Source organism: Heloderma suspectum, chromosome 16, assembly GCF_057233095.1.
Source record: "Heloderma suspectum isolate Gila_16-S chromosome 16, 16-S_ref, whole genome shotgun sequence".
NCBI classification, from domain to species: Eukaryota; Metazoa; Chordata; class Lepidosauria; order Squamata; family Helodermatidae; genus Heloderma; species Heloderma suspectum.
The window spans coordinates 4,805,171-4,832,916 of record NC_139473.1 but is presented as its reverse complement, the minus strand read 5'-3'; the positions used below and the strand labels follow the sequence as shown (position 1 = coordinate 4,832,916).

The 27,746-nt window shown below is 54.4% G+C and overlaps 1 protein-coding gene across 3 annotated transcripts in view; it reads right to left on the bottom strand.

Moving 5' to 3' along the window:
- Window positions 1–11,241, bottom strand: part of RAD51C (RAD51 paralog C) — a 39,973-nt gene extending 28,732 nt beyond the window's left edge. For all 3 annotated transcript variants that reach the window (XM_084822929.1, XM_084822930.1, XM_084822931.1), the window contains exons 1-4: window positions 11,112–11,241; window positions 8,289–8,547; window positions 6,850–7,016; window positions 4,932–5,065 (exon numbers count right to left, since the gene is read on the bottom strand). In XM_084822929.1, coding sequence (XP_084679055.1) covers window positions 4,932–5,065; window positions 6,850–7,016; window positions 8,289–8,547; window positions 11,112–11,232 — 681 coding nt within the window. In that variant the 5' untranslated portion in view covers window positions 11,233–11,241. The remainder of the gene's footprint in view (window positions 1–4,931; window positions 5,066–6,849; window positions 7,017–8,288; window positions 8,548–11,111) is intronic.
- Window positions 11,242–27,746: the final 16,505 nt, after the last annotated feature.

Genomic DNA, 27,746 nt, shown 5'->3' with positions numbered 1-27,746 from the left:
CAATTTCTGAGAGGATCTCAGGGGCCACATTTCAGTGGTAGGCAGTGACACTATACCAGAAACACCAGCACTTTGTAGCTTAAAGCTGTTACTGCCAGTAACTAAGCCTTCGGAGAGGCATTTCAACCCTTCAGAATGGGAAAAAATGACCACAAGCTGGAAACACCCCCTATGATTGGCGGACGGAAGAAACGGGCATGGCCGTCTAGGGACCCCATGAGTGTCAGATTTAGCCCCAGCCTGAGGTTCTCCACCCGATTTATACCCTGCTTACTTGCCAAAGTTCTTGAGGCAGCTTACGATACATTTACAATACAAAGTAAGTTCTAAGAGAGGGGCAAATGTGTATACAAGTTCTTCCCCACACCTCAAGATTTTGAGCTGCTACTCTGCATCTGAACTGCTGGGCTATGGCAGATTTCAGAGGAAATGGCTGCATTTGGCTCTTGGTGAGAGATGCAAACAGCACATGAGTTAACAAGCCTCCTGCGGTCCTCAGGTGTTCCAACTGCTATTCTGCTTCTGAATCTTTGGGACACAGCAGGTGTCAGAGAGGATGATGGCCCTGGCCTGGGAACAGCTGTCAGTGCAGCCAGATTTTAAGAACATAAGAAGCGCCCTGCTGGATCAGACCAAGGGTCCATCTAGTCCAGCATTCTGGACTAGATATGAAATAAATAAAAATAAATTATGTTCACAGAGTGGCCAACCAGCTGTCAACTGGGAACCGACAAGCAGGACACAACTTCAGACCCTTTCTCAACCCAGTTTGCTGCCACCACCCCTTGCAGTTCTGGCTTCTGGTGGCAGACACAAGAGGCACTGGGGGAGTAAAGGTGCTTCCCCCAATCCTGAAGATGTTCCAACCGCCACTCTCTAATCTGGCTTAGATCTGGGGTATTGAACCTCTTTCAGCCTGAGGGCCAAATTCCAATGGTAGGTGGGGCCAAAGGCAAAGGGGGCATGTCAAAAATAACAGCACATTTTTGTTCAAAGCCCCTACTGCCAGTAACTAAGAGTCATGAAAGTCATTTCCACCAGTTAGAATGGGGGAAAAACTGGGAAACCACCAAACGATTGGTTACCAGGGGAAGGGTGTGTGGTCATCTGGGATCCCCAGAGAACTGGACTGGTACTCCAGGAAGGCTTAGATGGCAGAAAACAGCAGTCAAGAAGGAGCTACATGGGATGATTTACAATCACAATGCGCAGCCACAAGAAGCCAACCCAGTCTCACCCCCTGCCTCATCTCTGTGCCAACACTGCCTAGCATGTTCAGCAATTAACTGAAAGATTGGTGACTCAAGCCCACCCAGGGATGTAGTGGGCATCACCTTGCTCACCCCTGTTCTTTAAGGGGATGGACTCGAGCTCGGTGTTATGCTTGATATGCAGAAGGTCCCAATTTCCATAAAGGTTCTCGGGCGGCTGTTGATGGGAAAGACCTTGCTCTGCCCAAGACCCTGGAAACCCCTGCCAGTCAGAACAGAGAATCCTGGGGTAGATAGACAAACAATTTTGTAATCTGTGTTTTTTTTTTTAAGGCTTCATCAGACTGTGCCTGTGCTTGCAAAAGTTTCTTAGCAATCATACAGGCTAGAAGCGTCCCCTCTTTCAAATGAAAGCCAGGATTCTTACAATGATATGCCCTGCTCCAGGTATAAGGATTTCCCTCACGCTTCTTGATGAGTGAGCCTATAGACATACCAATAAAAACACACACAGAAACACAGGCTCTGTGCTAGAGACTGCTTATCATCACCCCTCTGAGTATTTGCTTTGCCTAACCATTTCATTCATAATTCAGAAGGAAGTCAACTAGGATGCTCAAGGCTCATTCCCATCACTGTGCTTAGTTATGATTTATCAGAATTCCTTTGCTGCAGTGATTAATGCTGCAAACATTACTCACCCATCACAAGTAAGCCTTGCTGTGCCTGCACTGTTTCACTGGCCTTGGAAACTTCATCTTCCAAGCCAGCATAATCTGGGATAGTTTACAGTACATTTGTGCCACACAGAATCTGGTGACTGATTCAGATACTAAGGCAGAAAACATTCTAGGCCTCATTGAAGCAAAGAAAAAGGCTTATTCAAGGCACAGCAAGGAGTGGGTAGAGTGTCTAATAACCAAAATGGCAGGACATGTGAAGCCCAGAATGCACCTATACTTCCCAATCAGTCCCACTTCTACATACGATGTTCCTCTTTCCTTCCCATACCTGCCCAGATATTTTTTTTAAAAAACTGAACCTGCAACAGCAACAATAAAAGGCCCTGAAATGTTTCCATACATATAAACAGAGATTACGTAAATTAATTAACTGTATGGAGAAGTTCTCAACATGCAAGATGTATGTTTTAGAGTAATGGTTTTCAGAGCTTTCTTCCTTGAGGGGACCCTTGCCACATCAACATGCTGGCTAAGGAATCCCTACATGCCTACTAGGGAATTCCTGTGCCGGGGAGGGAACCTCAGGCCCAGGTGCCAAATCTTACCCTCCTGGGGGTCCCCAAATAGCCCCACCCTGTTTCCCCCCAACCACCAATCCCAGCTGTTTCCCTGCTTTTGTGCAGTCCCCCCCCCCATTTTAAAAGGTTGAAATGCCTCTCCTAAGGCTTAGTTACTGGCAGTGAGAGCTTTAAGCTCAAATAGGCTGGTAATTTTCAATTTCTTGGCCTGCCCCTTTTGCTTTCAGCCCCGCCCCCTTTGCTTTCAGCCCCACCCACCACTGGATTGTGGCCCTGAAAGCTTCTCTGAAATTGAATTCGACTTGGACTGAAAGAAGTTGTCCTCCCCTGCCCTATGTGTTGCAAAGGATTATGGGATGCATACCCTGAGCACAGGGCATGTATTAACAAGTCCTGCCTATCCTCACGGTTGCCTCACATGAACAGAGCATGACCCTAGAACACATCCAGACTCCCTTACAGCTGCACATTGCATGGAGAATTATCAGCATGCCCTCTTTTGGGAAAGCGTATCTGCTGTTATTGCTTATTTCTTATTGAGGAAATGCTGAAAAGCTTCCAAAGAAGAGCAGGGCTTCCTGGAACACAGTTTCAAAACAACCGTTTTAAAGGAAGGTTAGACAAATATGCCAGACATACACGTGGCCTTCTAGGAAGAAGGGTTTCCTGCAAAAAGAAGACATAAGTGTTTATAACTCTGACACTTTGGGCACATTCGAATGCCACTTCTCCTGGGATGGCATCATGGTTACCCAAAGCAGCACATGCTGCAGCCTTCACACATTTCAACTCCTGAGCTATTCTCCACTGATGTGTAGTGTTAATAACACAAGGACAGACGTGTCCTTTTATAGCTACTGCTTTGCTGAGTGAGAGAGCACATTCGACGCTTATTGACTCCAGAGAGGAGATATAAAACTATTCAGAATAGTGCCGTACAATATAGACCCTAACTTAGCACAACTGCTGGCCCCACAGTTCATTCCAGAAGGTAGCAAGGCATGAAAGTTTCTGAGGCCAAGGAGGGTGCAGCGAGGACATCAGGACAACAACAGACTATGCCAAGCTCCTGAAGCAACAGAGAAAACTAGCAGGCATAAAAAACAGCACATGTCAAGCTGTCCTGCCTAGGCAAAATGTTTATTACTTTTATTTAAAATATTTATACCCCCACTTCTTAATCATCCTGACTCATGAGGTGGGTAACAATATAAAATCTTGTGAATCCCATAGAATATTAGATAGGAACACAGTTCTTCTGTAGCAAGACCTCAGAGTAAAGCCAGACAGCAGTGCAATCTTTATGCTAACCATGGTTAGCAAACCTATTTCTAACTATGGTTGCAAACTCTGGTATGTATTGCAGGTAACAGATTACACCTAGCAACGTATTTCGGGAAGCGGGAGTGATGGCTGATCTCCATTTCCGAAAACATAAAAGGCCGGCCGTAACTCTAATTTGCCTCTTGCTTTGGGCAAACACACACAGGTTCCTGAGGCAGCATAGAGCAGAAGTGCAGGGGAACATGACTGTCTTTACATTAACAAAGCTGAATGTTAATTTTAGGTTAGGTAGTGCACTACTGCTAATTCATTCAGACAGCAATCCTATGGTCCCTGGGAGAATGTCCTAGGGACCATAGGAATGCTTGGAAGAAACCTTTTGAGGGCAGAGACCCCCTCCCCTGCATTGCTGGTATGGAAAGAACCACGCCAGCTGCCCTCTGAGGTTGGAAAGCCGACCTCGGAGGAGGAGGAAAGGGGGCATTCTGGTGGGTGGGGAGGCGACCAGACAGGCCAGGATATGAGTTACCCTGAGCCTCCTAAAGCCTCCTTCCCTCGCCCTCTGAAGTACCCTCTCCCGATGGGCTCAAAAGCCTGTCTAACAAAAATCAGGAAAGACAGAAGAAGGGGAGGCAAAGATCTCTCCCACTGCTCCTCCTGCCCTGTTGGCTTCAGCCTGGCATGGCATAGGAATCTCGGAAGCCTTGAGGATTGTGCTCTCAGATTGCAAATCTCCATTTTGGGACTGGGTCTATCTAAACTGCAGAACTCAGAGCCATAACACCTGGCCAATTTGGGGGACTTTGTTTCTTCCGTCTCCTGCTTTTTTGTACCACCTAGCCTGATGAGGAATTAGGGGAAGCTTGAAAGCTTGTATGATTTTGTGGAATTTTGGTTGTCCAACTGTGAATTTTGGATTTCTTTCTCATGGACCAAAACTTTAAAAAAGAAAAGAAAAATTATAATACATGTATGTGTATACTTTTATGTGTAATTTTATACATGTTATACATTAGACACACACACACAGATATACTTAACACCTGGCCTCAGTCCAATCAAGCCAACAATGCAACTCAGATCGAAGGAGCCAAGTATTCTTCATGATAACAAGCAAACATCCACTATCTTGCTTCCCTCTGTCTCACACACACAGGGGCCCCCTTAACACCTACCTTTGAGTGCCCAGAGAGGAAGTCTGGGAGGAGGTAGACCTGTGCCAGCAGCTCCACATAGTCATGACAACGGAAATAATAGATATGCGAAAGAATATTTTCAAGGGAGAAAGTCTCCAGGGCTGTTTGATGGTCTGAAGGAAAAAAATCTATGCTGAACATGCCGCTTACTGTCATAATTTCCTGTCTCTTCCCCCACCTGTCCCTTATGCACAGAGACAGCAAGGCAGAGCACGGTATGAGGAACAACTTAAATCCTGACTATGAAGATAACAGAACAGGCAATTCCTAGCCTAGTGGTACAAGATTTCTAGGCAGAGGACAAAGCATCCTCCTCCCAAAACTACACTTAAAAGACTGCTTCAAAGCCTGCAATACTGCCATCTGCAAAGAGTTTTCACAGAACCTGAAAAAGAATCCAGAGCGAATGTAGCAAAGTGGAGTGAAGAGCATGAGCTGGGAAAGTATGTGGTTCAAATATCACCCCTGCTATAAATTCACTAGGTAACCTTAGGCAGGGGCCACAAACTTTAGCTTGGGCTGACATTCTAGCATCATTTCTAGGAACCAGCGAGTGTCATCTTCCTCACTACCTGCTCCACAAAGGCAAAGTAACGGTGTCCCTTTGTACCTGTTGCCTGATGAAGTAGCAGGCTGGGTGTATGTCGCAAACTGTTCCCTACAACCCATGTCACTATTGCTGTGTCCTAACCAAGTACAAGACACAACACCTGCTCCGAACTCCATTCCTCTACAGAGACCCTCTTCCGTGTCCCTTCAGTGTCTAACATGCTTTGGGTGTGTGCAAGAGGCCTCCTGGGTTGTGGCACTGAGATGTGGAATGCCCTATCATTCAGAAATTTGTGTGTCTGCAGTTTTAAGTGCATTGAAATCAGGCAGACTCCTGGTTAGGAGTGCTTTGGGTGACAACTTTTGCCCAAGCATTTCGCTGACTGGTAGCACTGTCAGCTACCCCTGGTTATTTTAATGAGACTTTAGTGTCTTTATCACCATTTTATTGTTTGAGTGCTTGCTTTTATTGTGTTTTATCATGATTTTCTCCTGTTAACTGCTCTGGGGTTTTATTTTATTTTTAAAAGCGGCACAGAAATTATCTGAAATAAATAATTAAACGTGGTTACTTAGTGCTGAATTTGACTTTTAGATTCTGATTTCATTATTTTTAAAGAGCAAGCTTCTAGTACTGGGAGAGAAAAAGACCTTGGCTTCAGCCATGGACAGCCACTGCCAGTCGGAGGACATAATATTGAGCTAGATGTATTACATCTGCATTACAGCTGGTTGTTGTATGAACCTTATAACATTAAGAACTGATGCCTGAGGTTTCTTGCTTTCCTTTTCCCTCCCCATCACTTTTTCGTTTTTTGTTGTGTTATTATTATTTTTTTTTTTAGATTGCAAGCCTGACGACAGGGATTGTTCTGTTTGTATTGATCTGTAAGCCACTCTGGGAGCACTGCCAGCTAAAGAGTGGGATATAAATGCTTTTAATCAGAGGTGCAGAATCTTAGGTGCAGGGGCCAAATCCAGCCCTCCACAGAAAGACATGTCCCCACCTCTTTTTCTCCAACCACCGTGGTGGTGTCCTGCCTTTTGTGCAACTTTTTCCTCATTCTGCAAGGTTGAAATGCCTCTCCTAAGGCTTAGTTACTGGCACTAAGAACATTAAGCTACAATAGGATGGCATTTTGGCCCCACCCACCATTGGAATGCAGCTCCCAAGAGCTTCTCCGAAATGGAATTTGGCCCTTGGGATGAAGGAGGTTCTGCACCCCTGTTTTAAATAAATAGATGGACAAATAACCTAAGCGGGTGTAAGGCAGCTTTCTATGTTCTAAACAGGAAGCACAGGGGAAGTTATACTTTGCACAGAGGTGAACACGGCATGATCACAAACCTTCTTCTGGGTGCATTTCAGCAATAAGCTGACAATGCTGAACGCAGGCTGCTGCCATATCCACTACTCGGTCTACCATGAAACTCCCCTCTGTATCTATGAAAATAGCTTCTCCAGCAAGACCTCCAAAGCATTCTGGAATCTGCACATCCACCACCAGTTGCATGCTGGGGAAGGAGACATAAAGAGGGTCACAGGCAAAGAGATAATTAAATATCAATAAAGAAGTGTTATTAAAAGCCAACTCCTTGCTCATTTCTGGAGAAATCGATTCTTCTTCTGGCAAAGGGTAAATCAGGCAGGAAAGAACACGACAGAGAGATTTCTGCAGCATGGAATGGGCAACTGAATATTGCATCAATGACCTTGAGGTCACTGTTATGGTCGCAGGGCATTTGATAAAATCTGCAGAGATTTGAAAAACACCACAAGGGTCATGTACAGCAAGACATTCAGGAAGAAAGTACTAACATACTTGCTTACTTAACTGGGAATAAATTCTATTAAAATTGAGACTAATACCATGATCCAATGTATGTTTACTCAGAAACCCCATTGAGTTGAATGGCTTTCTTCCTGAGCAAGTGGACACTGGCTTATATTGTTGGGACTTGTATGGACAGCTGCTTTAAATTTGATCCTGTGGTGGCTACAGCCTTGTGATCAACACTATGCATTCAGCAAAACATGTATTACAGCGGTAGGCAGTGGGGTGCTTCCAAGCACCAGCGAGCCCCCGGACACCTTTTTTTGTGCCTGGCGAGGTATCTTACCTCTCCCACTTTTAATTGTGTTTAAATAACAAAATTTAGATTTCCCCCGGGCTTCGACAGTCTCTCCTCTCACACAACTGCGAGGAGGAGAGCAGAAATGTTTGTTCTCACTTTCAATTAACCACAGTTCAGCATTCTGCCTGAACCTTAAACAGTTAACTATGGTTTGTTGAAACAAGGCAGCTTCATAAATCATAGTTTGAAGCTGGATTGTTTCAAACAAATCATGGTTAAGATTAACCATAGTTTGTCATATTAGGACAAAAAGACAAGCTGCATTTAATAAGAAATGGAAGTGAAAGCTTCCAAGCTGCTATTTGCGGCCACACAGATGAGGAGGGGTGAGCACGCGAGTCCCTGGGGGATGCTAGGCCTGTTCCTGTCACAAGAAGCCATAGTTTATGGCTGTGTTCAGTGATCACAATAGACACAAGTCATAATTCACTAGGGCACATGCTCTGAATGCATACAGTCTTTTCTCATAAGGTCCTTACACCCAACACACCTCAGACGATTAAAGGGACACAGAGGAATGAAATTCTTGGCAAGTTTTCTAAGTACTGAGCTCAACTAGTCCAGTTCAGAAGGCACCCTCAGGAGTGATGGTGAACAAGAGGAGATGCAGAAAAAACTTCAAATCTTAGTTTTTGCATGAATTGTTTTTACCACAATTGTGTTTTGCCAACACCTGGTGCTCCACAGATCTCCGTTAGTTTGGTCAGCTGCATACCGCCTCCCAGGATACCATCCAATGCAGAGCAGAAGGTGACGATGAAGCCTTGCACTTGCTCTTCTTCCAAGAGTTCAAGAGCCGTGTACTTCCTGACAGAGGCTGATTCCCCAGCAGGCTTTGCTCCATCCCCATGTTGTTCCCGTCTGATCACTTGCAAAATTTCTAATGCCTCCTGCTTAGAAATTCCAGTTTCTCAAAAATCAAAATACAAATTAGATTTAAAATTATTTTGAAAAAGAGGAACAGCCTCCTAATTAACATTATTCGTAATATTGACATCTCCTGCAAATATTAGGTAAGCTAAACTATCCTACACATTTCTACTCAGAAGTAAATCCCGTTAAGTCCAGTGAGACTTACTCCTAGGTAAGTGTGCATAGGACTGCAGCCTAAAATGGTTTCCCTTCTTCTCCTATCTGGAAACATCTGAGAGAAATGTTTTAACATCTGACTTTTACTTAAAAAAATATTTTTTGCAAGTGCTAGAGGTTCATCAGAAGTGTTAACAATGTTTTGTTTTTAACTGCTGTTCTTGCTGTGCAATCCTACAATATCTATGTAGAAGTATGTCCTACTGAGTTCAGTGGGAACAACTTCCATGTGTGTATAGGATTGCAGTGCAAGTGTTTAATGATGTCATTTTAAACTGTATTTTACGATTATATTGAGTTTTTTAGGACTATATGTCGACATAAAATTGTAGAAGCCCAGGATATTAATACATTCTTACTAAGACAGAAAAAAATGAAACCATCACAATATGACTCTTTCCCTTTGTACTACGTTTTGGGAAGTGTTTGGATTATATGTATACTTACTTTGTTTTAATACCTGTTTGTAATCTTGTTTATCTGCACTTTTTCAAGTAAATATAATGGATTAAAAAGATAAAATTACTGGTAGGTTGAAGTTGGAACTGACTGAAACCTTCTAAAGCGCAACATGACAGTGACATCTAGTGGCTGCAATCACCAAATGACCAACAGTAAGAAAAATAAAAGAATCTTGTGGCACCTTAAAAACTAACTAAATTTATAATGGGATAAGCTTTTGGGGACTACAGCCCACTTCATCAGTCATATACATGTCTACTCAGCAGCAAGCCCCATTCAGTTCAATGGGACTTACTGCCAGGTTAGCATCCATAGGATTCCTACCCCATGCACAAAATACAAAATATGAAGACATTTCTGTTTATATACAAGGCCCACCAGCTACTTCATTCCAAATATAGCCCATTCCTACTGTACTTATACATGTCTCCTCAGACATAACTCCCACTGAGTTCAACAGGGGGCCTGAGTACAAAACTGCAGCCCCAGTAACCTTTTGAAGGTTTTACTAACAGCTTCACCAAGGATAGGGCTTTCCAAAGCCTTCAGGATCTTTATGAGCATCCTCCAACTGGCGCCTCCTCCAACTGGCCACCCCTCTAGATGTGTTGGACTATAACTCCCATCACCGGGATGATGGGAGCTGCATAGTCCAACACATCTGGAGGGCAGCCAGTCAGAGGAGGCGGATCTATATACCAACTTCGGAAGCAAATTTTACAACATGAATTATAAAAGACTCTGAAAAGCAAAACTTAACATCTTGAACTGGAATCCTGTCTAATAACACAGGGGTGTGTGTGTGTTTCTCCATGAACACTTGAAGACTATTGTTGAATAAGGAAATATCTGTTGTAAATCTGTTACAGTATTTTAATTCTTTGCACTGCTGCAAGGTTTTATTTTGGTTCTCATTTGATACTGTAGTTTTAAACAACGTTTATACTGTATTTTATCATGTTGTCTTTTATGGTTTTAATTGCTCTGAACTGCCCAGAGACCTTCCTCAGCTATTGGGCGATACAGAATATAATCAATAGGTCACAATCCTATGCATGTTTAGACTGAAAAAAAGATCCTACAACCCCCATCATGCCCCACCCAGCCATGCCAGCTGGGGCATGCTGGGAGTCGTAGGCCTTTTTCTGTCCAAACATGCATAGGATTACACCCTAAATGTATAAAACCAATACATTTCTTACTGGTAACTTTGGATTTAAGTAATATATAATGCATACACAAGTGAATGTGGAAATATATCTTATTTAAATGAACAACAAGATCAGCCTCGGATGGCCTTCTCTCTGTCCCATCAGCCAGGACAGCTAGGCTGGTGGGGACGAGGGAGAGGGCCTTCTCTGCGGTGGCCCCCACTCTGTGGAACTCCCTCCCTAGGGAACTCCGCCATGCCCCCTCTTTAATGCGCTTCCACCACTCACCGAGAACTTGGTTATTCCGGCAGGCATTTGGGGTGGGTTAGGGTATTTTTAAATGATGTTTAATGTGTAATTTTACTGTTTTAAATTGTACTGCTGTACATCGCCCAGAGTGGCCGGGTGACCGGCCAGGTGGGCGATTAAGACATTTAATAAATAGAATGAATGAATGAATGAATCAATCAATCAATCAGAGAAGGGATGTCTATTGATTGACGTATTGTATTGCTCTCACTGAAGGGTGGAAAATGAAAGGGATTATTGTGTTAGCAGAACAACTCAGTAGAAGAAAAAACAGAATAAAACCCAATGCATTTCGTTTCTATACCCACCCGCCAGCGCTCTCTGGGGGGGTCACAGCCATATTACACGGGGAGAAGCCCCTGAGGCCCCTGTCGAAGGGGGGGGGGGGCTGGGGCGGCTGAGCCGGATTTTTGGCGGGAAGCGTTTGGGCGGGAAGCCGGTTTCTCCTCAGCCTCGCCGGTACCTTTGCTGAGCTGACAGGGCCCGACCTCGAGCACTTCTTGGGCCGCCTGGAAGCCGGCGGCGACGAGCTTCGCCCGGAGACTCGGCGCCAAGGGGACGCTGCCCACGTCCCTCTGCTCCATGATGGAGTCGGGGGAGGAGAAGGCGGAGCCGGAGGCGGCGCTCCCTCGTCCCCGGCCCGGCCCGGCCCGGCCCGGCCCCTCAGCGCGGCGCTGCCCTCTCCCGCCCAGGGCGCCGTGGACGCGCGCCGGCCTTACCCAGGAGCCGGCCCCGTTGAGCGCGGCTGGGCTTACTCCCGAGGAGACGTCGCGCCGTCAGGCCGCCAGCACGTAGGCCCCTTCACCTGGGAGCGGGCCCCCACTGAACTCAGCGGGGCTTGCTTCTGAGGAGACGCTGCGCTGAAAGGCCGCGCCTCTGTGCGCTTGCCTGGGAGTAAGCCCCGTTGAAGCCAATAGATGCGCTCTTCTTCCAGGGCTGGATTCCGCACGCTTGCCTGGGAGTAAGCCCCGTTGAAGCCAATGCTTGCGCTCTTCTTCCAGGGCTGGATTCCGCACGCTTGCCTGGGAGTAAGCCCCGTTGAAGCCAATAGATGCGCTCTTCTTCCAGGGCTGGATTCCGCACGCTTGCCTGGGAGTAAGCCCCGTTGAAGCCAATAGATGCGCTCTTCCTCCAGGGCTGGATTCCGCACGCTTGCCTGGGAGTAAGCCCCGTTGAAGCCAATGCTTGCGCTCTTCTTCCAGGGCTGGATTCCGCACGCTTGCCTGGGAGTAAGCCCCGTTGAAGCCAATAGATGCGCTCTTCTTCCAGGGCTGGATTCCGCACGCTTGCCTGGGAGTAAGCCCCGTTGAAGCCAATAGATGCGCTCTTCTTCCAGGGCTGGATTCCGCACGCTTGCCTGGGAGTAAGCCCCGTTGAAGCCAATAGATGCGCTCTTCCTCCAGGGCTGGATTCCGCACGCTTGCCTGGGAGTAAGCCCCGTTGAAGCCAATGCTTGCGCTCTTCTTCCAGGGCTGGATTCCGCACGCTTGCCTGGGAGTAAGCCCCGTTGAAGCCAATAGATGCGCTCTTCTTCCAGGGCTGGATTCCGCACGCTTGCCTGGGAGTAAGCCCCGTTGAAGCCAATAGATGCGCTCTTCTTCCAGGGCTGGATTCCGCACGCTTGCCTGGGAGTAAGCCCCGTTGAAGCCAATAGATGCGCTCTTCTTCCAGGGCTGGATTCCGCACGCTTGCCTGGGAGTAAGCCCCGTTGAAGCCAATAGATGCGCTCTTCCTCCAGGGCTGGATTCCGCACGCTTGCCTGGGAGTAAGCCCCGTTGAAGCCAATGCTTGCGCTCTTCTTCCAGGGCTGGATTCCGCACGCTTGCCTGGGAGTAAGCCCCGTTGAAGCCAATAGATGCGCTCTTCTTCCAGGGCTGGATTCCGCACGCTTGCCTGGGAGTAAGCCCCGTTGAAGCCAATAGATGCGCTCTTCTTCCAGGGCTGGATTCCGCACGCTTGCCTGGGAGTAAGCCCCGTTGAAGCCAATAGATGCGCTCTTCCTCCAGGGCTGGATTCCGCACGCTTGCCTGGGAGTAAGCCCCGCTGAAGCCAATGCTTGCGCTCTTCTTCCAGGGCTGGATTCCGCACGCTTGCCTGGGAGTAAGCCCCGTTGAAGCCAATAGATGCGCTCTTCCTCCAGGGCTGGATTCCGCACGCTTGCCTGGGAGTAAGCCCCGTTGAAGCCAATGCTTGCGCTCTTCTTCCAGGGCTGGATTCCGCACGCTTGCCTGGGAGTAAGCCCCGTTGAAGCCAATAGATGCGCTCTTCTTCCAGGGCTGGATTCCGCACGCTTGCCTGGGAGTAAGCCCCGTTGAAGCCAATAGATGCGCTCTTCTTCCAGGGCTGGATTCCGCACGCTTGCCTGGGAGTAAGCCCCGTTGAAGCCAATAGATGCGCTCTTCTTCCAGGGCTGGATTCCGCACGCTTGCCTGGGAGTAAGCCCCGTTGAAGCCAATAGATGCGCTCTTCCTCCAGGGCTGGATTCCGCACGCTTGCCTGGGAGTAAGCCCCGTTGAAGCCAATGCTTGCGCTCTTCTTCCAGGGCTGGATTCCGCACGCTTGCCTGGGAGTAAGCCCCGTTGAAGCCAATAGATGCGCTCTTCTTCCAGGGCTGGATTCCGCACGCTTGCCTGGGAGTAAGCCCCGTTGAAGCCAATAGATGCGCTCTTCTTCCAGGGCTGGATTCCGCACGCTTGCCTGGGAGTAAGCCCCGTTGAAGCCAATAGATGCGCTCTTCCTCCAGGGCTGGATTCCGCACGCTTGCCTGGGAGTAAGCCCCGTTGAAGCCAATGCTTGCGCTCTTCTTCCAGGGCTGGATTCCGCACGCTTGCCTGGGAGTAAGCCCCGTTGAAGCCAATAGATGCGCTCTTCCTCCAGGGCTGGATTCCGCACGCTTGCCTGGGAGTAAGCCCCGTTGAAGCCAATGCTTGCGCTCTTCTTCCAGGGCTGGATTCCGCACGCTTGCCTGGGAGTAAGCCCCGTTGAAGCCAATAGATGCGCTCTTCTTCCAGGGCTGGATTCCGCACGCTTGCCTGGGAGTAAGCCCCGTTGAAGCCAATAGATGCGCTCTTCTTCCAGGGCTGGATTCCGCACGCTTGCCTGGGAGTAAGCCCCGTTGAAGCCAATAGATGCGCTCTTCTTCCAGGGCTGGATTCCGCACGCTTGCCTGGGAGTAAGCCCCGTTGAAGCCAATAGATGCGCTCTTCCTCCAGGGCTGGATTCCGCACGCTTGCCTGGGAGTAAGCCCCGTTGAAGCCAATGCTTGCGCTCTTCTTCCAGGGCTGGATTCCGCACGCTTGCCTGGGAGTAAGCCCCGTTGAAGCCAATAGATGCGCTCTTCTTCCAGGGCTGGATTCCGCACGCTTGCCTGGGAGTAAGCCCCGTTGAAGCCAATAGATGCGCTCTTCTTCCAGGGCTGGATTCCGCACGCTTGCCTGGGAGTAAGCCCCGTTGAAGCCAATAGATGCGCTCTTCCTCCAGGGCTGGATTCCGCACGCTTGCCTGGGAGTAAGCCCCGTTGAAGCCAATGCTTGCGCTCTTCTTCCAGGGCTGGATTCCGCACGCTTGCCTGGGAGTAAGCCCCGTTGAAGCCAATAGATGCGCTCTTCTTCCAGGGCTGGATTCCGCACGCTTGCCTGGGAGTAAGCCCCGTTGAAGCCAATAGATGCGCTCTTCTTCCAGGGCTGGATTCCGCACGCTTGCCTGGGAGTAAGCCCCGTTGAAGCCAATAGATGCGCTCTTCTTCCAGGGCTGGATTCCGCACGCTTGCCTGGGAGTAAGCCCCGTTGAAGCCAATAGATGCGCTCTTCCTCCAGGGCTGGATTCCGCACGCTTGCCTGGGAGTAAGCCCCGTTGAAGCCAATGCTTGCGCTCTTCTTCCAGGGCTGGATTCCGCACGCTTGCCTGGGAGTAAGCCCCGTTGAAGCCAATAGATGCGCTCTTCTTCCAGGGCTGGATTCCGCACGCTTGCCTGGGAGTAAGCCCCGTTGAAGCCAATAGATGCGCTCTTCTTCCAGGGCTGGATTCCGCACGCTTGCCTGGGAGTAAGCCCCGTTGAAGCCAATAGATGCGCTCTTCCTCCAGGGCTGGATTCCGCACGCTTGCCTGGGAGTAAGCCCCGTTGAAGCCAATGCTTGCGCTCTTCTTCCAGGGCTGGATTCCGCACGCTTGCCTGGGAGTAAGCCCCGTTGAAGCCAATAGATGCGCTCTTCTTCCAGGGCTGGATTCCGCACGCTTGCCTGGGAGTAAGCCCCGTTGAAGCCAATAGATGCGCTCTTCTTCCAGGGCTGGATTCCGCACGCTTGCCTGGGAGTAAGCCCCGTTGAAGCCAATAGATGCGCTCTTCTTCCAGGGCTGGATTCCGCACGCTTGCCTGGGAGTAAGCCCCGTTGAAGCCAATAGATGCGCTCTTCCTCCAGGGCTGGATTCCGCACGCTTGCCTGGGAGTAAGCCCCGTTGAAGCCAATGCTTGCGCTCTTCTTCCAGGGCTGGATTCCGCACGCTTGCCTGGGAGTAAGCCCCGTTGAAGCCAATAGATGCGCTCTTCTTCCAGGGCTGGATTCCGCACGCTTGCCTGGGAGTAAGCCCCGTTGAAGCCAATAGATGCGCTCTTCTTCCAGGGCTGGATTCCGCACGCTTGCCTGGGAGTAAGCCCCGTTGAAGCCAATAGATGCGCTCTTCCTCCAGGGCTGGATTCCGCACGCTTGCCTGGGAGTAAGCCCCGTTGAAGCCAATGCTTGCGCTCTTCTTCCAGGGCTGGATTCCGCACGCTTGCCTGGGAGTAAGCCCCGTTGAAGCCAATAGATGCGCTCTTCCTCCAGGGCTGGATTCCGCACGCTTGCCTGGGAGTAAGCCCCGTTGAAGCCAATGCTTGCGCTCTTCTTCCAGGGCTGGATTCCGCACGCTTGCCTGGGAGTAAGCCCCGTTGAAGCCAATAGATGCGCTCTTCTTCCAGGGCTGGATTCCGCACGCTTGCCTGGGAGTAAGCCCCGTTGAAGCCAATAGATGCGCTCTTCTTCCAGGGCTGGATTCCGCACGCTTGCCTGGGAGTAAGCCCCGTTGAAGCCAATAGATGCGCTCTTCTTCCAGGGCTGGATTCCGCACGCTTGCCTGGGAGTAAGCCCCGTTGAAGCCAATAGATGCGCTCTTCCTCCAGGGCTGGATTCCGCACGCTTGCCTGGGAGTAAGCCCCGTTCAAGCCAATGCTTGCGCTCTTCTTCCAGGGCTGGATTCCGCACGCTTGCCTGGGAGTAAGCCCCGTTGAAGCCAATGTTTGCGCTCTTCTTCCAGGGCTGGATTCCGCACGCTTGCCTGGGAGTAAGCCCCGTTGAAGCCAATGCTTGCGCTCTTCTTCCAGGGCTGGATTCCGCACGCTTGCCTGGGAGTAAGCCCCGTTCAAGCCAATGCTTGCGCTCTTCTTCCAGGGCTGGATTCCGCACGCTTGCCTGGGAGTAAGCCCCGTTGAAGCCAATGCTTGCGCTCTTCTTCCAGGGCTGGATTCCGCACGCTTGCCTGGGAGTAAGCCCCGTTGAAGCCAATGCTTGCGCTCTTCTTCCAGGGCTGGATTCCGCACGCTTGCCTGGGAGTAAGCCCCGTTCAAGCCAATGCTTGCGCTCTTCTTCCAGGGCTGGATTCCGCACGCTTGCCTGGGAGTAAGCCCCGTTCAAGCCAATGCTTGCGCTCTTCTTCCAGGGCTGGATTCCGCACGCTTGCCTGGGAGTAAGCCCCGTTGAAGCCAATGCTTGCGCTCTTCTTCCAGGGCTGGATTCCGCACGCTTGCCTGGGAGTAAGCCCCGTTGAAGCCAATGCTTGCGCTCTTCTTCCAGGGCTGGATTCCGCACGCTTGCCTGGGAGTAAGCCCCGTTGAAGCCAATAGATGCGCTCTTCTTCCAGGGCTGGATTCCGCACGCTTGCCTGGGAGTAAGCCCCGTTGAAGCCAATAGATGCGCTCTTCTTCCAGGGCTGGATTCCGCACGCTTGCCTGGGAGTAAGCCCCGTTGAAGCCAATAGATGCGCTCTTCCTCCAGGGCTGGATTCCGCACGCTTGCCTGGGAGTAAGCCCCGTTGAAGCCAATGCTTGCGCTCTTCTTCCAGGGCTGGATTCCGCACGCTTGCCTGGGAGTAAGCCCCGTTGAAGCCAATAGATGCGCTCTTCTTCCAGGGCTGGATTCCGCACGCTTGCCTGGGAGTAAGCCCCGTTCAAGCCAATGCTTGCGCTCTTCTTCCAGGGCTGGATTCCGCACGCTTGCCTGGGAGTAAGCCCCGTTGAAGCCAATGCTTGCGCTCTTCTTCCAGGGCTGGATTCCGCACGCTTGCCTGGGAGTAAGCCCCGTTGAAGCCAATGCTTGCGCTCTTCCTCCAGGGCTGGATTCCGCACGCTTGCCTGGGAGTAAGCCCCGTTGAAGCCAATAGATGCGCTCTTCCTCCAGGGCTGGATTCCGCACGCTTGCCTGGGAGTAAGCCCCGTTGAAGCCAATGCTTGCGCTCTTCTTCCAGGGCTGGATTCCGCACGCTTGCCTGGGAGTAAGCCCCGTTGAAGCCAATGCTTGCGCTCTTCTTCCAGGGCTGGATTCCGCACGCTTGCCTGGGAGTAAGCCCCGTTGAAGCCAATAGATGCGCTCTTCTTCCAGGGCTGGATTCCGCACGCTTGCCTGGGAGTAAGCCCCGTTGAAGCCAATGCTTGCGCTCTTCTTCCAGGGCTGGATTCCGCACGCTTGCCTGGGAGTAAGCCCCGTTGAAGCCAATGCTTGCGCTCTTCTTCCAGGGCTGGATTCCGCACGCTTGCCTGGGAGTAAGCCCCGTTGAAGCCAATGCTTGCGCTCTTCTTCCAGGGCTGGATTCCGCACGCTTGCCTGGGAGTAAGCCCCGTTGAAGCCAATAGATGCGCTCTTCCTCCAGGGCTGGATTCCGCACGCTTGCCTGGGAGTAAGCCCCGTTGAAGCCAATGGATGCGCTCTTCCTCCAGGGCTGGATTCCGCACGCTTGCCTGGGAGTAAGCCCCGTTGAAGCCAATAGATGCGCTCTTCTTCCAGGGCTGGATTCCGCACGCTTGCCTGGGAGTAAGCCCCGTTGAAGCCAATAGATGCGCTCTTCTTCCAGGGCTGGATTCCCTACGCTTGCCTGGGAGTAAGCCCCGTTGAAGCCAATGTTGGCGCTCTTCTTCCAGGGCTGGATTCCGCACGCTTGCCTGGGAGTAAGCCCCGTTGAAGCCAATGCTTGCGCTCTTCTTCCAGGGCTGGATTCCGCACGCTTGCCTGGGAGTAAGCCCCGTTGAAGCCAATGCTTGCGCTCTTCTTCCAGGGCTGGATTCCGCACGCTTGCCTGGGAGTAAGCCCCGTTGAAGCCAATGCTTGCGCTCTTCTTCCAGGGCTGGATTCCGCACGCTTGCCTGGGAGTAAGCCCCGTTGAAGCCAATGCTTGCGCTCTTCTTCCAGGGCTGGATTCCGCACGCTTGCCTGGGAGTAAGCCCCGTTGAAGCCAATGCTTGCGCTCTTCTTCCAGGGCTGGATTCCGCACGCTTGCCTGGGAGTAAGCCCCGTTGAAGCCAATGCTTGCGCTCTTCTTCCAGGGCTGGATTCCGCACGCTTGCCTGGGAGTAAGCCCCGTTGAAGCCAATGCTTGCGCTCTTCTTCCAGGGCTGGATTCCGCACGCTTGCCTGGGAGTAAGCCCCGTTGAAGCCAAAAGATGCGCTCTTCTTCCAGGGCTGGATTCCGCACGCTTGCCTGGGAGTAAGCCCCGTTGAAGCCAATAGATGCGCTCTTCCTCCAGGGCTGGATTCCGCACGCTTGCCTGGGAGTAAGCCCCGTTGAAGCCAATGGATGCGCTCTTCCTCCAGGGCTGGATTCCGCACGCTTGCCTGGGAGTAAGCCCCGTTGAAGCCAATGCTTGCGCTCTTCTTCCAGGGCTGGATTCCGCACGCTTGCCTGGGAGTAAGCCCCGTTGAAGCCAATGTTGGCGCTCTTCTTCCAGGGCTGGATTCCGCACGCTTGCCTGGGAGTAAGCCCCGTTGAAGCCAATAGATGCGCTCTTCTTCCAGGGCTGGATTCCGCACGCTTGCCTGGGAGTAAGCCCCGTTGAAGCCAATGTTGGCGCTCTTCTTCCAGGGCTGGATTCCGCACGCTTGCCTGGGAGTAAGCCCCGTTGAAGCCAATGTTGGCGCTCTTCTTCCAGGGCTGGATTCCGCACGCTTGCCTGGGAGTAAGCCCCGTTGAAGCCAATGTTGGCGCTCTTCCTCCAGGGCTGGATTCCGCACGCTTGCCTGGGAGTAAGCCCCGTTGAAGCCAATAGATGCGCTCTTCCTCCAGGGCTGGATTCCGCACGCTTGCCTGGGAGTAAGCCCCGTTGAAGCCAATAGATGCGCTCTTCCTCCAGGGCTGGATTCCGCACGCTTGCCTGGGAGTAAGCCCCGTTGAAGCCAATAGATGCGCTCTTCCTCCAGGGCTGGATTCCGCACGCTTGCCTGGGAGTAAGCCCCGTTGAAGCCAATAGATGCGCTCTTCCTCCAGGGCTGGATTCCGCACGCTTGCCTGGGAGTAAGCCCCGTTGAAGCCAATAGATGCGCTCTTCTTCCAGGGCTGGATTCCGCACGCTTGCCTGGGAGTAAGCCCCGTTGAAGCCAATGTTTGCGCTCTTCTTCCAGGGCTGGATTCCGCACGCTTGCCTGGGAGTAAGCCCCGTTGAAGCCAATGTTTGCGCTCTTCTTCCAGGGCTGGATTCCGCACGCTTGCCTGGAGGTAAGCCCCGTTGAAGCCAATGTTTGCGCTCTTCTTCCAGGGCTGGATTCCGCACGCTTGCCTGGAGGTAAGCCCCGTTGAAGCCAATGTTTGCGCTCTTCTTCCAGGGCTGGATTCCGCACGCTTGCCTGGAGGTAAGCCCCGTTGAAGCCAATGTTTGCGCTCTTCTTCCAGGGCTGGATTCCGCACGCTTGCCTGGAGGTAAGCCCCGTTGAAGCCAATGTTTGCGCTCTTCTTCCAGGGCTGGATTCCGCACGCTTGCCTGGAGGTAAGCCCCGTTGAAGCCAATGTTTGCGCTCTTCTTCCAGGGCTGGATTCCGCACGCTTGCCTGGAGGTAAGCCCCGTTGAAGCCAATGTTTGCGCTCTTCTTCCAGGGCTGGATTCCGCACGCTTGCCTGGAGGTAAGCCCCGTTGAAGCCAATAGATGCGCTCTTCTTCCAGGGCTGGATTCCGCACGCTTGCCTGGAGGTAAGCCCCGTTGAAGCCAATAGATGCGCTCTTCTTCCAGGGCTGGATTCCGCACGCTTGCCTGGAGGTAAGCCCCGTTGAAGCCAATAGATGCGCTCTTCTTCCAGGGCTGGATTCCGCACGCTTGCCTGGGAGTAAGCCCCGTTGAAGCCAATGTTTGCGCTCTTCTTCCAGGGCTGGATTCCGCACGCTTGCCTGGGAGTAAGCCCCGTTGAAGCCAATGCTTGCGCTCTTCTTCCAGGGCTGGATTCCGCACGCTTGCCTGGGAGTAAGCCCCGTTGAAGCCAATGCTTGCGCTCTTCTTCCAGGGCTGGATTCCGCACGCTTGCCTGGGAGTAAGCCCCGTTGAAGCCAATGCTTGCGCTCTTCTTCCAGGGCTGGATTCCGCACGCTTGCCTGGGAGTAAGCCCCGTTGAAGCCAATGCTTGCGCTCTTCTTCCAGGGCTGGATTCCGCACGCTTGCCTGGGAGTAAGCCCCGTTGAAGCCAATGCTTGCGCTCTTCTTCCAGGGCTGGATTCCGCACGCTTGCCTGGGAGTAAGCCCCGTTGAAGCCAATGCTTGCGCTCTTCTTCCAGGGCTGGATTCCGCACGCTTGCCTGGGAGTAAGCCCCGTTCAAGCCAATGCTTGCGCTCTTCTTCCAGGGCTGGATTCCGCACGCTTGCCTGGGAGTAAGCCCCGTTCAAGCCAATGCTTGCGCTCTTCTTCCAGGGCTGGATTCCGCACGCTTGCCTGGGAGTAAGCCCCGTTCAAGCCAATGCTTGCGCTCTTCTTCCAGGGCTGGATTCCGCACGCTTGCCTGGGAGTAAGCCCCGTTCAAGCCAATGCTTGCGCTCTTCTTCCAGGGCTGGATTCCGCACGCTTGCCTGGGAGTAAGCCCCGTTCAAGCCAATGCTTGCGCTCTTCTTCCAGGGCTGGATTCCGCACGCTTGCCTGGGAGTAAGCCCCGCTGAAGCCAATGCTTGCGCTCTTCTTCCAGGGCTGGATTCCGCACGCTTGCCTGGGAGTAAGCCCCGCTGAAGCCAATGCTTGCGCTCTTCTTCCAGGGCTGGATTCCGCACGCTTGCCTGGGAGTAAGCCCCGCTGAAGCCAATGCTTGCGCTCTTCTTCCAGGGCTGGATTCCGCACGCTTGCCTGGGAGTAAGCCCCGCTGAAGCCAATGCTTGCGCTCTTCTTCCAGGGCTGGATTCCGCACGCTTGCCTGGGAGTAAGCCCCGCTGAAGCCAATGCTTGCGCTCTTCTTCCAGGGCTGGATTCCGCACGCTTGCCTGGGAGTAAGCCCCGCTGAAGCCAATGCTTGCGCTCTTCTTCCAGGGCTGGATTCCGCACGCTTGCCTGGGAGTAAGCCCCGCTGAAGCCAATGCTTGCGCTCTTCTTCCAGGGCTGGATTCCGCACGCTTGCCTGGGAGTAAGCCCCGCTGAAGCCAATGCTTGCGCTCTTCTTCCAGGGCTGGATTCCGCACGCTTGCCTGGGAGTAAGCCCCGCTGAAGCCAATGCTTGCGCTCTTCTTCCAGGGCTGGATTCCGCACGCTTGCCTGGGAGTAAGCCCCGCTGAAGCCAATGCTTGCGCTCTTCTTCCAGGGCTGGATTCCGCACGCTTGCCTGGGAGTAAGCCCCGCTGAAGCCAATGCTTGCGCTCTTCTTCCAGGGCTGGATCCCGCACGCTTGCCTGGGAGTAAGCCCCGCTGAAGCCAATGCTTGCGCTCTTCCTCCAGGGCTGGATCCCGCACGCTTGCCTGGGAGTAAGCCCCGTTGAAGCCAATGCTTGCGCTCTTCCTCCAGGGCTGGATCCCGCACGCTTGCCTGGGAGTAAGCCCCGTTGAAGCCAATGCTTGCGCTCTTCCTCCAGGGCTGGATTCCGCACGCTTGCCTGGGAGTAAGCCCCGCTGAAGCCAAAAGATGCGCTCTTCCTCCAGGGCTGGATTCCGCACGCTTGCCTGGGAGTAAGCCCCGTTGAAGCCAATGTTTGCGCTCTTCCTCCAGGGCTGGATTCCGCACGCTTGCCTGGGAGTAAGCCCCGTTGAAGCCAATGCTTGCGCTCTTCCTCCAGGGCTGGATTCCGCACGCTTGCCTGGGAGTAAGCCCCGTTGAAGCCAATGCTTGCGCTCTTCCTCCAGGGCTGGATTCCGCACGCTTGCCTGGGAGTAAGCCCCGTTGAAGCCAATGCTTGCGCTCTTCCTCCAGGGCTGGATTCCGCACGCTTGCCTGGGAGTAAGCCCCGTTGAAGCCAATGCTTGCGCTCTTCCTCCAGGGCTGGATTCCGCACGCTTGCCTGGGAGTAAGGCCCGCTGAAGCCAATGCTTGCGCTCTTCCTCCAGGGCTGGATTCCGCACGCTTGCCTGGGAGTAAGGCCCGCTGAAGCCAATGCTTGCGCTCTTCCTCCAGGGCTGGATTCCGCACGCTTGCCTGGGAGTAAGGCCCGCTGAAGCCAATGCTTGCGCTCTTCCTCCAGGGCTGGATTCCGCACGCTTGCCTGGGAGTAAGGCCCGCTGAAGCCAATGCTTGCGCTCTTCCTCCAGGGCTGGATTCCGCACGCTTGCCTGGGAGTAAGGCCCGCTGAAGCCAATGCTTGCGCTCTTCCTCCAGGGCTGGATTCCGCACGCTTGCCTGGGAGTAAGGCCCGCTGAAGCCAATGCTTGCGCTCTTCCTCCAGGGCTGGATTCCGCACGCTTGCCTGGGAGTAAGGCCCGCTGAAGCCAATGCTTGCGCTCTTCCTCCAGGGCTGGATTCCGCACGCTTGCCTGGGAGTAAGGCCCGCTGAAGCCAATGCTTGCGCTCTTCTTCCAGGGCTGGATTCCGCACGCTTGCCTGGGAGTAAGGCCCGCTGAAGCCAATGCTTGCGCTCTTCCTCCAGGGCTGGATTCCGCACGCTTGCCTGGGAGTAAGGCCCGCTGAAGCCAATGCTTGCGCTCTTCCTCCAGGGCTGGATTCCGCACGCTTGCCTGGGAGTAAGGCCCGCTGAAGCCAATGCTTGCGCTCTTCCTCCAGGGCTGGATTCCGCACGCTTGCCTGGGAGTAAGGCCCGCTGAAGCCAATGCTTGCGCTCTTCCTCCAGGGCTGGATTCCGCACGCTTGCCTGGGAGTAAGGCCCGCTGAAGCCAATGCTTGCGCTCTTCCTCCAGGGCTGGATTCCGCACGCTTGCCTGGGAGTAAGGCCCGCTGAAGCCAATGCTTGCGCTCTTCCTCCAGGGCTGGATTCCGCACGCTTGCCTGGGAGTAAGCCCCGCTGAAGCCAATGCTTGCGCTCTTCCTCCAGGGCTGGATTCCGCACGCTTGCCTGGGAGTAAGGCCCGCTGAAGCCAATGCTTGCGCTCTTCCTCCAGGGCTGGATTCCGCACGCTTGCCTGGGAGTAAGGCCCGCTGAAGCCAATGCTTGCGCTCTTCCTCCAGGGCTGGATTCCGCACGCTTGCCTGGGAGTAAGGCCCGCTGAAGCCAATGCTTGCGCTCTTCCTCCAGGGCTGGATTCCGCACGCTTGCCTGGGAGTAAGGCCCGCGGAAGCCAATGCTTGCGCTCTTCCTCCAGGGCTGGATTCCGCACGCTTGCCTGGGAGTAAGCCCCGCGGAAGCCAATGCTTGCGCTCTTCCTCCAGGGCTGGATTCCGCACGCTTGCCTGGGAGTAAGCCCCGCGGAAGCCAATGCTTGCGCTCTTCCTCCAGGGCTGGATTCCGCACGCTTGCCTGGGAGTAAGCCCCGCGGAAGCCAATGCTTGCGCTCTTCCTCCAGGGCTGGATTCCGCACGCTTGCCTGGGAGTAAGCCCCGCGGAAGCCAATGCTTGCGCTCTTCCTCCAGGGCTGGATTCCGCACGCTTGCCTGGGAGTAAGGCCCGCGGAAGCCAATGCTTGCGCTCTTCCTCCAGGGCTGGATTCCGCACGCTTGCCTGGGAGTAAGGCCCGCGGAAGCCAATGCTTGCGCTCTTCCTCCAGGGCTGGATTCCGCACGCTTGCCTGGGAGTAAGGCCCGCGGAAGCCAATGCTTGCGCTCTTCCTCCAGGGCTGGATTCCGCACGCTTGCCTGGGAGTAAGGCCCGCTGAAGCCAATGCTTGCGCTCTTCCTCCAGGGCTGGATTCCGCACGCTTGCCTGGGAGTAAGGCCCGCTGAAGCCAATGCTTGCGCTCTTCCTCCAGGGCTGGATTCCGCACGCTTGCCTGGGAGTAAGGCCCGCTGAAGCCAATGCTTGCGCTCTTCCTCCAGGGCTGGATTCCGCACGCTTGCCTGGGAGTAAGGCCCGCTGAAGCCAATGCTTGCGCTCTTCCTCCAGGGCTGGATTCCGCACGCTTGCCTGGGAGTAAGGCCCGCTGAAGCCAATGCTTGCGCTCTTCCTCCAGGGCTGGATTCCGCACGCTTGCCTGGGAGTAAGGCCCGCTGAAGCCAATGCTTGCGCTCTTCCTCCAGGGCTGGATTCCGCACGCTTGCCTGGGAGTAAGGCCCGCTGAAGCCAATGCTTGCGCTCTTCCTCCAGGGCTGGATTCCGCACGCTTGCCTGGGAGTAAGGCCCGCTGAAGCCAATGCTTGCGCTCTTCCTCCAGGGCTGGATTCCGCACGCTTGCCTGGGAGTAAGGCCCGCTGAAGCCAATGCTTGCGCTCTTCCTCCAGGGCTGGATTCCGCACGCTTGCCTGGGAGTAAGGCCCGCTGAAGCCAATGCTTGCGCTCTTCCTCCAGGGCTGGATTCCGCACGCTTGCCTGGGAGTAAGGCCCGCTGAAGCCAATGCTTGCGCTCTTCCTCCAGGGCTGGATTCCGCACGCTTGCCTGGGAGTAAGGCCCGCTGAAGCCAATGCTTGCGCTCTTCCTCCAGGGCTGGATTCCGCACGCTTGCCTGGGAGTAAGGCCCGCTGAAGCCAATGCTTGCGCTCTTCCTCCAGGGCTGGATTCCGCACGCTTGCCTGGGAGTAAGGCCCGCTGAAGCCAATGCTTGCGCTCTTCCTCCAGGGCTGGATTCCGCACGCTTGCCTGGGAGTAAGGCCCGCTGAAGCCAATGCTTGCGCTCTTCCTCCAGGGCTGGATTCCGCACGCTTGCCTGGGAGTAAGGCCCGCTGAAGCCAATGCTTGCGCTCTTCCTCCAGGGCTGGATTCCGCACGCTTGCCTGGGAGTAAGGCCCGCTGAAGCCAATGCTTGCGCTCTTCCTCCAGGGCTGGATTCCGCACGCTTGCCTGGGAGTAAGGCCCGCTGAAGCCAATGCTTGCGCTCTTCCTCCAGGGCTGGATTCCGCACGCTTGCCTGGGAGTAAGGCCCGCTGAAGCCAATGCTTGCGCTCTTCCTCCAGGGCTGGATTCCGCACGCTTGCCTGGGAGTAAGGCCCGCTGAAGCCAATGCTTGCGCTCTTCCTCCAGGGCTGGATTCCGCACGCTTGCCTGGGAGTAAGGCCCGCTGAAGCCAATGCTTGCGCTCTTCCTCCAGGGCTGGATTCCGCACGCTTGCCTGGGAGTAAGGCCCGCTGAAGCCAATGCTTGCGCTCTTCCTCCAGGGCTGGATTCCGCACGCTTGCCTGGGAGTAAGGCCCGCTGAAGCCAATGCTTGCGCTCTTCCTCCAGGGCTGGATTCCGCACGCTTGCCTGGGAGTAAGGCCCGCTGAAGCCAATGCTTGCGCTCTTCCTCCAGGGCTGGATTCCGCACGCTTGCCTGGGAGTAAGGCCCGCTGAAGCCAATGCTTGCGCTCTTCCTCCAGGGCTGGATTCCGCACGCTTGCCTGGGAGTAAGGCCCGCTGAAGCCAATGCTTGCGCTCTTCCTCCAGGGCTGGATTCCGCACGCTTGCCTGGGAGTAAGGCCCGCTGAAGCCAATGCTTGCGCTCTTCCTCCAGGGCTGGATTCCGCACGCTTGCCTGGGAGTAAGGCCCGCTGAAGCCAATGCTTGCGCTCTTCCTCCAGGGCTGGATTCCGCACGCTTGCCTGGGAGTAAGGCCCGCTGAAGCCAATGCTTGCGGTCTTCCTCCAGGGCTGGATTCCGCACGCTTGCCTGGGGGTAAGGCCCGCTGAAGCCAATGCTTGCGCTCTTCCTCCAGGGCTGGATTCCGCACGCTTGCCTGGGGGTAAGGCCCGCGGAAGCCAATGCTTGCGCTCTTCCTCCAGGGCTGGATTCCGCACGCTTGCCTGGGGGTAAGGCCCGCGGAAGCCAATGCTTGCGCTCTTCCTCCAGGGCTGGATTCCGCACGCTTGCCTGGGGGTAAGGCCCGCGGAAGCCAATGCTTGCGCTCTTCCTCCAGGGCTGGATTCCGCACGCTTGCCTGGGGGTAAGGCCCGCGGAAGCCAATGCTTGCGCTCTTCCTCCAGGGCTGGATTCCGCACGCTTGCCTGGGGGTAAGGCCCGCGGAAGCCAATGCTTGCGCTCTTCCTCCAGGGCTGGATTCCGCACGCTTGCCTGGGGGTAAGGCCCGCGGAAGCCAATGCTTGCGCTCTTCCTCCAGGGCTGGATTCCGCACGCTTGCCTGGGGGTAAGGCCCGCGGAAGCCAATGCTTGCGCTCTTCCTCCAGGGCTGGATTCCGCACGCTTGCCTGGGGGTAAGGCCCGCGGAAGCCAATGCTTGCGCTCTTCCTCCAGGGCTGGATTCCGCACGCTTGCCTGGGGGTAAGGCCCGCGGAAGCCAATGCTTGCGCTCTTCCTCCAGGGCTGGATTCCGCACGCTTGCCTGGGGGTAAGGCCCGCGGAAGCCAATGCTTGCGCTCTTCCTCCAGGGCTGGATTCCGCACGCTTGCCTGGGGGTAAGGCCCGCGGAAGCCAATGCTTGCGCTCTTCCTCCAGGGCTGGATTCCGCACGCTTGCCTGGGGGTAAGGCCCGCGGAAGCCAATGCTTGCGCTCTTCCTCCAGGGCTGGATTCCCCACGCTTGCCTGGGGGTAAGGCCCGCGGAAGCCAATGCTTGCGCTCTTCCTCCAGGGCTGGATTCCCCACGCTTGCCTGGGGGTAAGGCCCGCGGAAGCCAATGCTTGCGCTCTTCCTCCAGGGCTGGATTCCCCACGCTTGCCTGGGGGTAAGGCCCGCGGAAGCCAATGCTTGCGCTCTTCCTCCAGGGCTGGATTCCCCACGCTTGCCTGGGGGTAAGGCCCGCGGAAGCCAATGCTTGCGCTCTTCCTCCAGGGCTGGATTCCCCACGCTTGCCTGGGGGTAAGGCCCGCGGAAGCCAATGCTTGCGCTCTTCCTCCAGGGCTGGATTCCGCACGCTTGCCTGGGGGTAAGGCCCGCGGAAGCCAATGCTTGCGCTCTTCCTCCAGGGCTGGATTCCGCACGCTTGCCTGGGGGTAAGGCCCGCGGAAGCCAATGCTTGCGCTCTTCCTCCAGGGCTGGATTCCGCACGCTTGCCTGGGGGTAAGGCCCGCGGAAGCCAATGCTTGCGCTCTTCCTCCAGGGCTGGATTCCGCACGCTTGCCTGGGGGTAAGGCCCGCGGAAGCCAATGCTTGCGCTCTTCCTCCAGGGCTGGATTCCGCACGCTTGCCTGGGGGTAAGGCCCGCGGAAGCCAATGCTTGCGCTCTTCCTCCAGGGCTGGATTCCGCACGCTTGCCTGGGGGTAAGGCCCGCGGAAGCCAATGCTTGCGCTCTTCCTCCAGGGCTGGATTCCGCACGCTTGCCTGGGGGTAAGGCCCGCGGAAGCCAATGCTTGCGCTCTTCCTCCAGGGCTGGATTCCGCACGCTTGCCTGGGGGTAAGGCCCGCGGAAGCCAATGCTTGCGCTCTTCCTCCAGGGCTGGATTCCGCACGCTTGCCTGGGGGTAAGGCCCGCGGAAGCCAATGTTTGCGCTCTTCCTCCAGGGCTGGATTCCGCACGCTTGCCTGGGGGTAAGGCCCGCTGAAGCCAATGTTTGCGCTCTTCTTCCAGGGCTGGATTCCGCACGCTTGCCTGGGGGTAAGGCCCGCTGAAGCCAATGTTTGCGCTCTTCTTCCAGGGCTGGATTCCGCACGC